The sequence below is a fragment of the Dendropsophus ebraccatus genome, chromosome 1 (genome assembly GCF_027789765.1).
Source record: "Dendropsophus ebraccatus isolate aDenEbr1 chromosome 1, aDenEbr1.pat, whole genome shotgun sequence".
Lineage (NCBI taxonomy): Eukaryota > Metazoa > Chordata > Amphibia > Anura > Hylidae > Dendropsophus > Dendropsophus ebraccatus.
Window position 1 is genome coordinate 14,269,640 of NC_091454.1, and position 14,294 is coordinate 14,283,933.

A 14,294-nucleotide genomic window follows, 5' to 3' on the forward strand; every position below is an offset into this window, starting at 1 on the left:
GTACCTATTCTACAGAAAGCAGGAGACTTAAGAGAAAATGTAACAGAGAATGTCTTTAGAACAGGAAGTTTAGTCATCGGGACAGGAAGTGAAGTCAACAGAACAGGAAGTGTAGTCATCAAAACAGGAAGTGTAGTCATCAAAACAGGAAGTGTAGTCATCAGAACAGGAAGTGTAGCCATGAGAACAGGAACAGTCTCTGGTCTTAGGGCTGTGGATTCAAGCAGTCAAAACTAAACTTAGAAGTAGGATACAAATAAATGTTTTTCATATGTTTAATGTACAGGAGACCTTTATATATTTCTTCTTGCAGTCCGAGGGGTAAACACAGCTCAGTATTCTGCAGTTTTCCTTATTTGCCCCTTTGTATAATGGACTTTCCTGTTCGTCAGTTGGCTACATGCACTGGCGGCCAGCCTTGTTCATCACAGAAAAGTAATATATTTTTTATAGAAATTGGCTGGAGCCATGGCCCAGAATTTGTTCAGATGGTTTACGCAGTGTATTTCCTGGTTAATATTTCCGTCATTATTAACAGTAAAACATGATCGTCTTTGGCAGATCCGAGGGGGCCATTACACCGCGGTCTGATAGAAGTTAGCTTTCGCTGACTCCGCTTGGCTTACACAATTATAGAGTTAGGTTGAAAAAAGACGCGAGTCCATCAAGTTCAACGAGAGGCGTAACTAAAGATTACTAGGCCCAAATAAAAAAAAAAAATCTGATTTTTGAAATTTAACAAGGACCTACATTCAATAAAATTTGAGTTGTCCTTTTTTGTCAAAAAGTTCCTCAAAAATACCGCTAGGGTTGAGCTAGGCCACCAGAATACTTGAAGATCCTCAGATCTTCAGCCCAAACTTTGATATAGGAATGAACCCCTAGTAGGACTTTACCCTAGAACTTCAACTTCATTTGGAGCCAATCATTTGTGTTCATACCTCTGGCCTCAAAATAATTTACTTTGGTGGATTAAAGGAACCCAAGTTCGACACTGATGGCAGCCATTCATTTCTTAGGCTCTTCCAGAGAATATCAGTAGAGATACAACCTATGTTCCACATTGTCATATATTAAGACAGAGGTCATTTTCAAGACTCCATCTCTACCACTAGAAGCCATACTGGGGACTTATACAGCTTCTCAGCTTTGGGCAATCCCTTCTTGTTTGAAGATTAATATAAGTTGGCCCCCAGTTAAGCTCCCAGTGATTGTCTGTCATCTGTGAAGAAACCTGGTAGTAAGTAGTCAATTTCTCTGCAGTGCCACCACAGGATAAATTAGGTATTACACTGTGCTCATTTTTTTTTTTTACAATGGGTTATCAGTATAGGGCAGGACAGGACAGGTCCTCCAAGGTAAGAAACCATTCTCCATACTGTTCAGAAAGGGGAGGATCCTCTATTATCTCAGAATCCCCTAATAGGATGTATGATAATAGGTTTACTAATGCGAACAACTGCTTTAAGGGCCCTTTTGGCAATTGAGGTGATCAAATCATTTTGTCTACAAACCAAAGGACCACCCAGACCCGACCCTTCGACCTCTAACCTCAAACTACAAGACCTAACTACATGGTCAGGAAAGGGGTTAATGACTTAACAATCCTTCTAAAAATGTCCGACAGAGATCTGAAGGTGTGAAAGGTGAAGGAGAGTTGTAAATACTGCACAGAGAATGCCAATCATTCGCCTAGAGCCAAGGGCTCATCTTCTAAACAGGCTGCACAATTATTGTTGTGACGGTGTAAACCTGTCACCGAAACAATGGTCCTTGTTACGGAGCGTAGGACTAGAGACGTGATGGGTTTGGGTTGTGGAATTTCTACCTCTACCTTGTTTTGCTTCTGTGTACAGAGAAGCCATTCGCAGAATGTGCCCGATCTGACCTTAAAACTTAGCGAAATGGAGTTGATGAACTTTCGACAGGATGCTGGTGGAGATGTCAGGACAGGTACTAATTCTGCTTGAGGAGATCTAGGGAGGCTTTTGGGCAATGTTTTCTGGGGGGAAAAAAGCTATGCAAATTAGTTCTTTAAGAAGAAGAAGAAAACTGTAGCTGTACAGGTTACTACCATGAAGTCTGAACCATAGGCCAAAACAGATGGTGCTCTCTGATGCCACCTCCAATAGGAGAGCTTCCTTCTTGAGGAGGGCTATTTTGTTTATTTAGTTTTCAATGGAGCACTGCATGACCTATAAGACTCCATATGCCAATTTGGTGCCCTCCTCAAGGAAAAACAGTACACCTCAGTCAAAATAGAGACAACCACCTTCAATAACCATTGGCCAAACAATCGCTCGGCACTGGCTGAACATTAAAATGCATTGCAGTGAAAGTCCATCACCCTTGACCGCTATCTCCACTGACATCACGTACTGGAGACTCAGGGGCCACCATTCAACTTCTACCACCAACCAAACCACCTTACAGGTACCCTCTTTCTATGCAGAGGACTAGCCCATTTGCAAGGAACTCCAAATACAATGGGCCTCTCTATATGTCAATGCAACTGGGAGTCTAGTGGGCTTGGGGTCCCCATACTCATAAGAAAGCTGCGGCCAAATGTTTGATGGCTGATAACTTTTTCTGCCGATCCCTCCACATGCCAGATTCTAGAGGGAGCTCATCCCTTCAAGAACAAAAAGATCGGGCAGTTGACATCCAACGTGTCCAATCCTTCTCTCCCCCAAAGTTGGGAGGCCCCAATTTTTTTATCCCTCTTAACCTTAATCCAGTCCTGGATGCAAAGTTTTTAGTTACATCTGGGCTCTGATGTCTATTGGGGCTCAAAGAACCCTTTCCCTTCTGAATAGAGGAACCATTATAATACATGGTAGATTAGAGTTCCATCACAGATAGAGCATGCTCGAGTCCAATCATTCGGCGTTTGATTACTGGTGGCTGAAGAAGGCTGCTTGAAAGACATGAATACAGCTCTAGGCCATAGGCTATATTCATGTTTTCCCAGACTCCCTAGAGTTGCATCCAACTTCTCCAGACACCGCTATTCAAATGCTAAGCAATCAGACTCATCTCAAATTACAGATTTTGGACCTGAACTAAGGAGCTACACAATACGTTGTTGGGCCAGTCCAGACCCATTTTCAGCACACTTATGCACACTTATTTAGGGATTGTCTGAACCTGCCGAGGTTCGGGTTCGTACGAACCCGGACTCTCGTCAATGATTCCCACTGTCTTAATCCTCCGTGCAGAGGGTGGATACAGCGGGAGGACCGCCTGGAAAACCGGGATACAGCCACAGCCATAGGCTGTATCCCAGTTTTCCAGGCGGTCTTCCCTCTTTATCCACCCTCTCCACAGAGGTTAAGACAGCGGGAATCATTGCCGAGAGTCCGGGTTCGTACGAACCCGAACGTCGGCAGGTTCGAACCATCCCTAGTCCTATTACATGGGCTGACCACGGCCCGATCATTTTAGTAAAGGAGCCCCGATCTGCTAGATCGGCACTCGTTTACTAGACCTATTAGACAGCCTGATAATCGTGCAGCAGGGGCTGCATGGACATTGTTAACGATGTCCATACAGCCCTTGCCCAAACACCTGATACCTTACCTCTCCCAACTCCCGGTCTTCTCTGCTGTGCTCCGCAGCTTCCTGGTCCCGGCGGCTACAGCGTCTCAGCAACCCGTGATTGGCTGAGCGGCCAAACCTAAACCAACGATCAGCTGATGATCGTTTCATCAGCTGATCATTGTTTCTATTACAAGGAGCGATAATGGGCTCGATTTGTTCGATTATTGCTCCGTGTAACAGGTTCTTACTTTAAACATTTGCTTTATTTTCGCCAACCTATTATTCAGATGTTGGAATCCGTAAACTGTGATCTCCACTTGTCCTATAAAACATCTCGTGAAATTTTTATTGCTTTCTATTTCTTAGGTGGCATTTCTCTCATCATAGGCCCAAGGCGTTTCCACCTGCCCTGGCGCTACCTGACGGTTTATCTGCTGTCATCTAAATTTATAGAACCGACAAGTTGTTACCCAAGCTGCAGCCCCTGCTGACAAGTACCTGCCTGAATAGACCGCAGGCCCTTAATAATGCCTGTATGGTTACAATAGAAGGTGTCTGGATATTTGTAAAATGGATAATTATACGGAGCAGCTCACCCAGCTGAATTCTCGATAGAATTCCTCGCATACATGTCATTTTTTATTAGTCGAGGGCTGAGCTCATAATAATGGTGATTGACATGTAGCAGAAGGCTGTTATTTTATGTCTACTAGACGGATACAAAAGGCCGTGTAAATTCTGCTGCAGTCAACATCTGTTACAGGAATGTGCATCCCCCTCACTCACCCGGTGATCACGGTAGCCAAAAACAAATAGGCAGGTACAGTACGGGGTTGTCAGGCAAACCGGGATATAGCTCTAATATCTCTTTGTGAAATTTAAAGTGGCAGAGCAAATCAGCAAACCTTCAATATCTCTGCAGCGCCTCCAGAGGGGAAGCGAAGTATCACATGTTTGAGCTCTGTGTAATTAAGTATATATATATATTTTTTTTTTTTTTTTTTTTTTTTTACTTATCATATGCTTTTAGCACTTGGGGCCTGAATTCTCAAACTCTCAGCATTGGGGCAGAACTCAACTAAGCCCTGGTGTACAAATAATCAATGAGATTGATTAAATTAACAGCGGTAGAAATAATCAGCAAGCGTTCTGTTTCCCTATAGCACCTCCAGAGGGGAAGTGAAGAATTACATGTTTGAGCTCTGTGTAATTAAGTCTCTCTCTCTTTCTCTCTCTCTCTCTCTCTCTCTCTCTCTCTCTCTCTCTCTCTCTATATATATATATATAATTTTTAATAACATTTGACATGTTTTGAACAACATGGATCTGGATCCAGAGCCCCCCCCCCTAGAGATATAAACTGCTGTTTTCATACTCCTTGATGTTTTCTGTGAATCTGTACACCAAGGGGGAGATTTATCAGACATGGTGTAAAGTGAAACTGTCTCTGTTGCCCCTAGCAACCAATCAGATTCCATCTTTCATTCCTCACAGACTCTTTGGAAAATGAAAGGTGGAATCTGATTGGTTGCTAGGGGCAACTGGGCCAGTTTCACTTTACACCATGTTTGATAAATCTCTCCCATAATGTGCAAAATTGTTCAGAACCCTTAAAGGGGTTATCCTGGCTTAGAAAAACATGGCTGCTTCCCTCCACAAACAGCTCCACTCTTGTCTCCAAGTTTGGGGGTGGTTTTCAACTAAGCTCCATTCACTTCAATGGAACAGAGTTGCAAAACCTGGCCCCAAACTGGAGACATGAGTGATGCTGTTTCTCAAAGAAAGCGGACATTTTTTTTAAGCATGGATAACCCCTTTAAAAATAATTTTCCTCCCATAATGCTTTAGCACAAAGCCCAAATTTGATAACTTCTTTAACCTCTCTATAAGAGGAGTAACCCTCCCCATACACTTTATAGTCAATATGAAATGTTTGAGGGTCTCCCCTCCCCTGACAGATGATGGCGGTGGAGATAGGGGTCGGGTGTGATGGAGTTTCACTGCCAGTTCTTGAAGGTGTAGTTGTCACCGTAAGGGAAGAGAAGTGACTGTAGTTGTCACCATACAGGCACATTCAGTTATCTAGAATTTCTTTCCTCTAGGAGTCTTCAGTTCTCTAATACTGCCCCCTATGGACGAGAATGTGTAGTTCTGCATGAGTAGAAATAGTTGGACAATTTTGCCAGGAATAGAAGATGTTGTGCTTCTCCTTCTGGAGTGATGTAATGGTGCTGGCAGCCTGTCAAGGAGGCCTGCTCCGAAATGCTCAGCCCAGGGACTAACTTTAAAGATCTGCTTGCTGTTAGGAAATAGGGATAGTCATGTTTGCATTTGAGGGCTGAAGACCCAGTCGTTCTCACAGCTGAGGGTCTGTTACAATGTATAATTTAAAGGGGTAGGAAAAAAATGTTTTCAAATCAACAGGTGTCAGAAAGTTATACAGATTTGTAATTTACTATTTAAAAATCTCCAGTTTTCCAGTACTTATCATCTGCTGTATGTCCTGCAAGAAGTGGTATATTCTTTCCAGTCTCTGCTGCCACCTATGTCTATGTCAGGAATTGTCCAGAGCAGGAGAGGGTTTTCTATGGGGATTTGCTACTGCTCTGGACAGTTCCTGACATGGACAGAGGTGTCAGCAGAGAGCACTGTGTCAGACTGGAGAGAATACACCACTTCCTGCAGGACATACAACAGCTGATAAGTACTGGAAGACTTGAGATTTTTTTCACAGAAGTAAATTACAGATCTATATAACTTTCTGACACCTGTTCATTTGAAACAAAAAAAAAGTTTCACTACAGTACCCCTTTAAAGATCTAAATCTGTATAGTCTGGAGGAAAGAAGCTACATGATCGAAGCCTTTACATATGTTTAAGGGTTAAATACAGTTCAGGGGGAAAGAAACTGAGCACAAGATCAAGGGGGCACAATCTCCGTTTGCGAAATTTGGATCCCTGCTTATTGCCATGGATTCGGAAAAACTACTGACCAACTCAGCTCTGCTACATCTGTATGTTTACGTCTGCAGATACAACTTCATTGTAGGCTTCTTGCCTTTTGTTCTAGCGTCACCTTCAGGTCTTCACACCTGTCTTCCATTGGTTGCATAATCCTGTGTTTGGGCACCCGGTATGCAGCACATCAGCCTAAGGCGGGTGGGTTAGAATGAAAATCTGCCTTGTGCATTGGAGCAGTGTATGTATCTCTGCATGTGAGGGCTTGATAGGTGATTAATCCATCTGTAGAATAAGGTCGGTCACCATAGCTAATGGGTTTTCCATCTGTAATCAGGAGCTCGCTGGCAGCCACCGCTGAACCTGGTTGACTGTATAGAGCTTGGCTCCAGGCCAGAGGTGGGAAAACCGCTGCCTAAGCCAAGCCTGGTATTGATATTCCTCATCCAGCATCATTTTCTGTGGAATCTGAATGATGAGACGGCCAAACCCCGAGAAGTATTAGTTTACGGCTTAGAAAAATCATTTCGGACCAGTTTTGTGGTTGCATCCGGGCCAAAGGTGCTGGTATATTATCTCTATGAGGGCAAACAACCATGGGGAAAAGGGGTAAGCTAGGATTATGAGCCTCCCGTAATAGCGAGGTCATCCAGGTATCTCCAAGTCCAGGTCTTTTCGTAGTTCTCTGTTTCATCACGTATGGTTGACCATACATAACGTAATGTGACCATGATGACCATTTGCCCCCTACTCTGTTGACGTTACACGTGATGACCCATTTTTGCTTTTTAACACTGTTGACATGTTTTTTACTCCTTCTCCCACGAATATTCCTTTTAATATTTGTGGGTCGATCCCACTGATGCTACAATGGGATATGTAAGGGTTCGGCCTGATTTGATGATCCTAGCATATTGTTTATTGAACTAGTAGGCCGCTACCTGCAGGAGAAACAGGTATTCTGAGATTAGAACCGGCGCCACTCCTATGTTCTGGCCATGAATGGAATTGAGGGTCTGCCCCGTTCATTTTCTAGTTTGTGGTGACACATTTTACAGAGTCAGCCTTAAAGGTGTATTCCGGCAACTGTAGAATAAAATAATATAGTGCTGCGGCCCTATAAAAAAACTATACTTACCAAACTTTACTTACCAACCCCTAGTACCCTGCTGGTTCCACCACAGCTCCGGTTCTTCCTCCGGACTCCCACCACTTGTCTTTTAAATGTGCTTGTGAGACAACCCTGTGGAGCGAGACCTTCTATCTCAGCCAATCGCTGGCCACAGTGTTCTGCTGTCCCGTTCAGTCGCTAGCTGATAAGGAAGGTCCTTCTTCAAGGCTTTGTCTCGAAAGCAGCTTAAAGTGTCACTGTCTTCTCACAAAACCTTGGACATTTCATAGAGATATGTCAAAAGTTTTGATCGGTCCTGGTCTTTTTCAGAACTGTACCAATCGGGAGATAGAGCCTGGAGAAGACCGCGCTAAGCATGGTCCTCTCTCAGCTCAGTCTCATGTGATCAGTAGGACTTATAATGGAGCTCTATGGAGCCTGGTCTTCTCCCAGCTCTATCTCCTGATCGTTACGGGTCTGAACATTTAGACCCGTAACAATCGGGAGATAGAGCTGGGAAAAGACCAGGCTCCATAGAGCTCCATTATAAGTCCTACTGATCACGTGACACTGAGCTGGGAGAGGACCATGCTTAGCGCGGTCTTCTCCAGGCTTTATCCTAAATAGACTTTTTGGAGGCAGAATACCCCTTTAAAGTTGGCCATACACATCTTTTAGCTGTTGGGCAAACACTTTTCCAGCCAAGTTATCTCTTCCCATTTCCCCCCATGTATGTATATTGAAATCCCAACATACCCAACTCTTCCCTATACAAATCAGATGGTCAGCCAATTCCCACTTTGATTGACTTTCATATGTACGGTTAGCTTTAGCATGTGACCTGTGCGGTCATACATCACATGTCTTTACTGGACCCAAAACAGTACTTCCTTCACAAGCGGTAAAAATGTATTCCCCCCCCCCCCAGCCCTAGAATTATGGTTGTTTGCTTCCTTAAAGGGTTATCCCCATCTTGAGAAGTGCCCCACAGGATAGGGGTAGGGGCTAACTACCTGACTGAGACAGGGGTCCAACTAATGGAGCCACCCACAGACTCATGAACAGTGACCCCAGTCCGCCATTAGGACAGAGCACCGGGGGAACATGGAAACAGCCGTAGGGTACAGTGGAGATGAATACAGTATTTGGCTGTTCTTGGCAGCTTCCTTAGAGAATGAATTGGGAGTGGTACGCATTGCGGTCCTCATTCTAGATAATACGGGGCCCGAGTGGTTGGACATCCCGAGTTTAGCTAGTAATAGCTTGTCAAAATGAGAATACCCCTTTAACGTGTCAAACATCCAACCCAAGTCACTGTTAGTTCTTCAAAGTCTTTCTTGGTATTGTTGCCTCATTTGTCTAATGGTTAACGTGCCCCCAGTATACAACTTGAGGGAGGTGAAAGGAAACCTTTTACTCCGGCACTCGGGGCAGAGCCCTTCCGACTCCCCGGTAGAGCTCCGGATACTTACCCCTCCTGCCCCAGTTATTTCCTATGGGTGTCGGACTCATTTACATATCATGCGAGCAGACCGTTGGGTGACGATTTCTCCGCGACAGGAACAGCTTCTGGAGTGGGACTTGCAGGATGGGGTAAGTATCCGGGGCTCTACCAGGGGGTTGGGCGGGCTCTGCCCCAGGGTGAAAGGTTTCCTTTAAGATACAGCACATGGCACCATCCAACTCAAGACCTCACCAATGCTCATGCCATTTCGGTCATAGGAACTCTAGGGCTTTTGTATGACACTACAGGAAGTCTATATGCAAATGATGTATATGTTTTTTTTTCTCCCCGATCAGGTATTAGAAGAACAGATGAAGCTGGAATGTAAATGTCACGGGGTCTCGGGATCTTGCACCACCAAAACCTGTTGGAACACTTTGCCAAAATTTCGGGATATTGGATTTATTTTAAAAGAGAAGTACAACAGTGCCGTACACGTGGAGGTGGTGAGGGCCCACCGGCTACGCCAGCCCACGTTCCTCACTATCAAAAAAGTCAAAAATTACCAGAAACCCATGGATACAGATCTGGTGTTCATTGAGCGTTCTCCAAACTACTGCGAGGAAGACAGCACCACGGGGAGCGTGGGGACTCAGGGCCGGCTCTGTAACCGCACCTCCCCTCACGTGGACGGTTGCGACCTCATGTGTTGCGGTCGCGGATACAACACCCACCAGTACACCAAAGTATGGCAGTGCAACTGTAAATTTCACTGGTGCTGTTTTGTCAAATGCAACACGTGCAGCGAAAGGACAGAAGTTTTTACCTGCAAATAGAGCACGGAGGTGCCCATCGAAAAAAAAAAAACCACATTACAGGACCACTATGGCGCCATTTTGCACACTTAATTTTCTTTATTAAGAAAATTAGACCCTTTTGTTACAGGCAGGGAGGGAAATGCTTCGTTCATTGCTGATTTTCCTAGTCTACCGGGAGGCATTGCACCTTTTCACGCTGGAGGGGGAGTTTATTGTAGATATTTTTTTTTTAAATTATACATTTTACAAGGAAAAAAAAAAGTCTAAAGAAAATGAACGAGAGAAAGAGGTCGCAACGTTATATATATATATGGGACTGTAGGACTGCTGAGAAGGGACCAAACGGAATAAACTATAATACAAATCTCAACTATTAGCTAAATGTGTTCAATTTGTATCACCTGCCAGTCACACTGGAATTATTCTAATGAACATAAAATTTTTATAATTATTAATTTATGTTTTTAATAGTATGAACAAATTCTGAGCACTAACGGGTAGCTTGCGTCTTAATTCCCTACTAAATGTTAAACTTATAGTTGTCTGACTTACAACAAATCTTGTATATGTTTTTTTTTCTATTTTGTGCTACTGAGGGGTCCTAAATTTTTTGTTATTTTTTTATGTTTTTTTTCCTTTTTTTTTTGTAATTGTCTTACAGAGCAGAATAGAGTACTAAGTTGTATCAGCCCTGCTGGATGACTGCAGATAGCACAAAGTGTCAATACACAGGAGTTATTGATTAGGTACGACGATATCCTTATCCCTGGCCTTTACTCATTCGGCTGTCCAAATGAGACCTCAGTTGTTGCAGGACTTTAAGCACACCATGAATGGTATATTAAACCAACTACCTACGTACTGTATGATGTTCGGTATTTGTTCAATAAATGTTTATTTTCTAGATATTTGGATTCTAAGGCTGAATCTTGCCATTTTATTTTATTTTTTCACAAAGGTTTGGGAACTCCTGGTATCAAAGATAGTTTGTTGTCCATACCATGTTAACTTATAATACATGATTCTAATGTTTCAATGTCTATCTTGTGCTAATCTAGTCATACTTTTAGTTAGACTTGGTTCCTCAAGGGCGTGGCCTAATATTTTCTAAATTCTAATTTGACTAAAGTGGTCTCTTAAACTGGTTTTCCACTTTTAACTTACTTGTCTTCTATAGAGGGAAAAGTATGAGATCATGGGGGATCTGACCACCATTTCCCCCAGGGATCTCTAGATCTGAGCCCCAGCTCCTTTGTTATGAATGGAGCCGCAGCACTATGGAGCTGTTGGAAAGAGTTGAATGTGGTACTTGGCTCTCTCCGATAGCTCCATAGAAAATAAAAAGAGCTGCTGACCCACGGCTCCATTCATAATAAATTAGCCAGAGTACCGATCTAGGAATCCCTGAAGGTCACAGAGGTCAGACCCCCTGCAATCTCATACTTGTCCACTATCCTGTGGATAGGGTACAAGTAAGATTTGATTGGAAATCCCCTTTAATACAGTAAACTATTTTGAAGGGGTCAGCCAGAGAAAATTTGTTCAATTTAGAAGGGCTGAGGGTGGCAGTAAAACCTTACAAAGTGCAGACAGTGATTGGTTGCTGGCACTTCCTATGTTTTTGGGACAAAAGTTTACGAAGTTCTGAGCAGCAACAGGGAGTGCAGAAACAGGTGAGTACACTTCATCATTCAAGAAACAGAAGAGGTCATAAAAATATGGTAGAATACTCTTTGTTATGCAAGTATGCTTTACAGGTGGGTGGAACCTAACACAGGAGATTTGCCTGCGGGTTGTTCTTCAAATCCTGTGTCATGCCCCGCCCCTGAGGTCCCGAACTATGAAACAATATATCACATTTATGCAAATTGTAATTCTACCCTCACAAACCAACTTTTTTTTTTTGTTTCCCAGGCAACCAAAATGAAACAACTTTTCAGAAAGTCTTTATAGTAATATTTTGCCATTGTGTGTTTACAACTCCTCTATAGAATTCTGTCTCCATGGTAACAGACAACAAACAAACCCTGTGTAGTCAGCAGTCAAACTCTTCTTTATTTCTCCTTTACTTCTCCCTAACCTACTGAATGTAGTTTAGCATAAAAAAATAGCCGAGCTTCAATTCTTCTTTTATATTCAATAAACACAGGAAAAAATGGAGAAGGTAAAGATAGCCTTTAGCGTCTTTCATAGAAAGTTCCTTCTTCCTTTCACTCTCCTGATTGATGTCAGGGGAGAAGCGTTTCTCTGTAACAGGCCTGAAGAAGAATGCTGTCGTTGATTCTCGCTCGGGGGCAGGGTCAAAGATTTCACAGCAGCTCAGATGACTGCATTCTCCACTTTTTGACCATTATCTTCTCCTGTTATGATAGTGCTCTAAGAATGTGGAGAAACTTTTGCTCTCGCTAATGGATGAATGATAGGACGGCTTGCATCATTTGCAGAATCTTACAAAACGGTTCGATCTGGTTTCAGGTTTCCTATCTTAGGTTGTCAATGCTAGGATATAGTTGTCCCCGAAAGCACAAAGATCTGTATTCAACTATATCAGAAGGGAGCGGCTCCAGTAGTACTGCCTGAGGAAGTCATCAGCAATAATCAACTTTCGTCTATATGACTTTTAAAGTGGTTCTCTCCTACATATTGTTGAGTAAACTTTAGGAAAGCGTCCAGGTTCTGCAACTTCTCCAAACCCGAACACTCCTCAGGCTGTATCCACCTTCTGGAGAAGGTTTAATGTGGAGGGTTCGGGTTCAGAAAAGTTGCCGAACCCGGAAACTTTCAAGAAGTTCGCTCAACACCACTCTTAGGTCTAGAGGTCTGGTTTTAAGTACATCAGCTGATGAAGGCAATATGCCGAAACGCGTCCTCCTATATTGTGTGATGCTTTGCACATAATAAATAAGCTTATATTTGAATTGGTGAAGTGTCGGGACTTTCTTCTACATAACTTATTTTTAAAACACTCCCTGCTGTCCTGCAATTTTTTTTATTTTGCCTGGACAACTCCTTTAAGCAACATTTTTTTCTATAATTTAATAATTTTTCTATAATTTTTTTTTTTGACCAAGACAGGAGACATCATTGTTCTCCCCTCCCTGACCTGCAGCATAGCCCCATCCAAGTGAACATACTACCTAACACCAACTATGTGTAGAAGTGGCGCTGTTGTCTTAGGGGCCACCACTACAATTTTAGGTAGTTTTTAGTACATTTGGAAATAGATAAAGCCAGGTAAATGCCTCTAGTATATAGTAAAGTAGTACAAAATAACCAATAACAAAACTCCCCGCCCTATCCCATAAGCATTGCCTAACATTGCTGCTGCAGCAAAACAAAGCAGCTGCAAAAACCACAGCCAAAAAGCGAGGTGCGTGAAAGCGGCTTGGGGGCCAGAGTTCACGGCAGACAATAGATATTTTAGATAAAATCATTAAGAAAAAAACTTCCCAGAAATATTGAAATTTTTCTTGCAGCCCGGGTTATTTGAGCAGACACGGATCCAGCGCTGAGGTATGTGTGTACGGCGAGGGGAGGGGGTCGCATATTTCATATTCTCTGTGTAACTTGACTGATGACAATTGACATCTTTAGTGAAAGGTGCTGAGAGCTGATAGCCTTTACCTCCTAATGCTACGTGCTGCCGAGTTCTCCGCCGGCATGACTCCTACAGCAACCTCTCATATAGAATGTGTGGAGGGAGCAAATCTATGGGATTTACAGCCCTTAAATGGTGCAACTTTTCTTGTTTAGCCACTGTTTTTCAGTTTTTTGTTCCCTTCGGGTTTGGGGTAATGCCCATTTAGAGGGTGGCTTAAAGGGGGAATTTCCATCTGACATAGTTATCCCCATCCATAACTAGCTGATCATGGGGTCCAACCGCGATCTCAAGAACAGGAACCCTGGTCTTCTTTTAGAATGGACTGACTGTTTCTATAGCGTAGAGAATGCATGCATGACCTGTAGCTCTATTCTAATAGGAGACTGGTGCCCCCATTCTTCGGATTGTGGGGGGCATCTTTAGGGTAAAACTTGGGTTCATTTGTTGAATGACAGGGCATAACTACCATGTTTCCCCAAAAATAAAACGTGCCTTATGTTAATTTTTGCTCCCAAAGAGGCACCATGTCTTATTTTCCGGGGTTGACGTTTTTCTCTCCCGCCAGTCTCAACCCTGGCTCTGCCCACAGCTCTCAACCCTGGCTCTGCCCACAGCTCTCAACCGTGGCTCTGCCCCCAGCTCTCAACCGCGGCTCTGCCCCCAGTTCTCAACCGCGGCTCTGCCCACAGCTCTCAACCGTGGCTCTGCCCCCAGCTTTCAACTGCGGCTCTGTCCACAGCTCTCAACCACGGCTCTGCCCACAGCTCTCAACCGCGGCTCTGCCCACAGCTCTCAACCGCGGCTCTGCCCCCAGCTCTCAAC

At 43.6% G+C, this 14,294-nt stretch overlaps 1 protein-coding gene across 1 annotated transcript in view; it reads left to right on the forward strand.

The window, feature by feature from the left end:
* Positions 1-10,740, forward strand: part of WNT7B (Wnt family member 7B) — a 113,091-nt gene extending 102,351 nt beyond the window's left edge. The window contains exon 4 of the mRNA XM_069967845.1: positions 9,410-10,740. Coding sequence (XP_069823946.1) covers positions 9,410-9,889 — 480 coding nt within the window. The 3' untranslated portion in view covers positions 9,890-10,740. The remainder of the gene's footprint in view (positions 1-9,409) is intronic.
* The last annotated feature ends 3,554 nt before the right edge of the window (positions 10,741-14,294 follow it).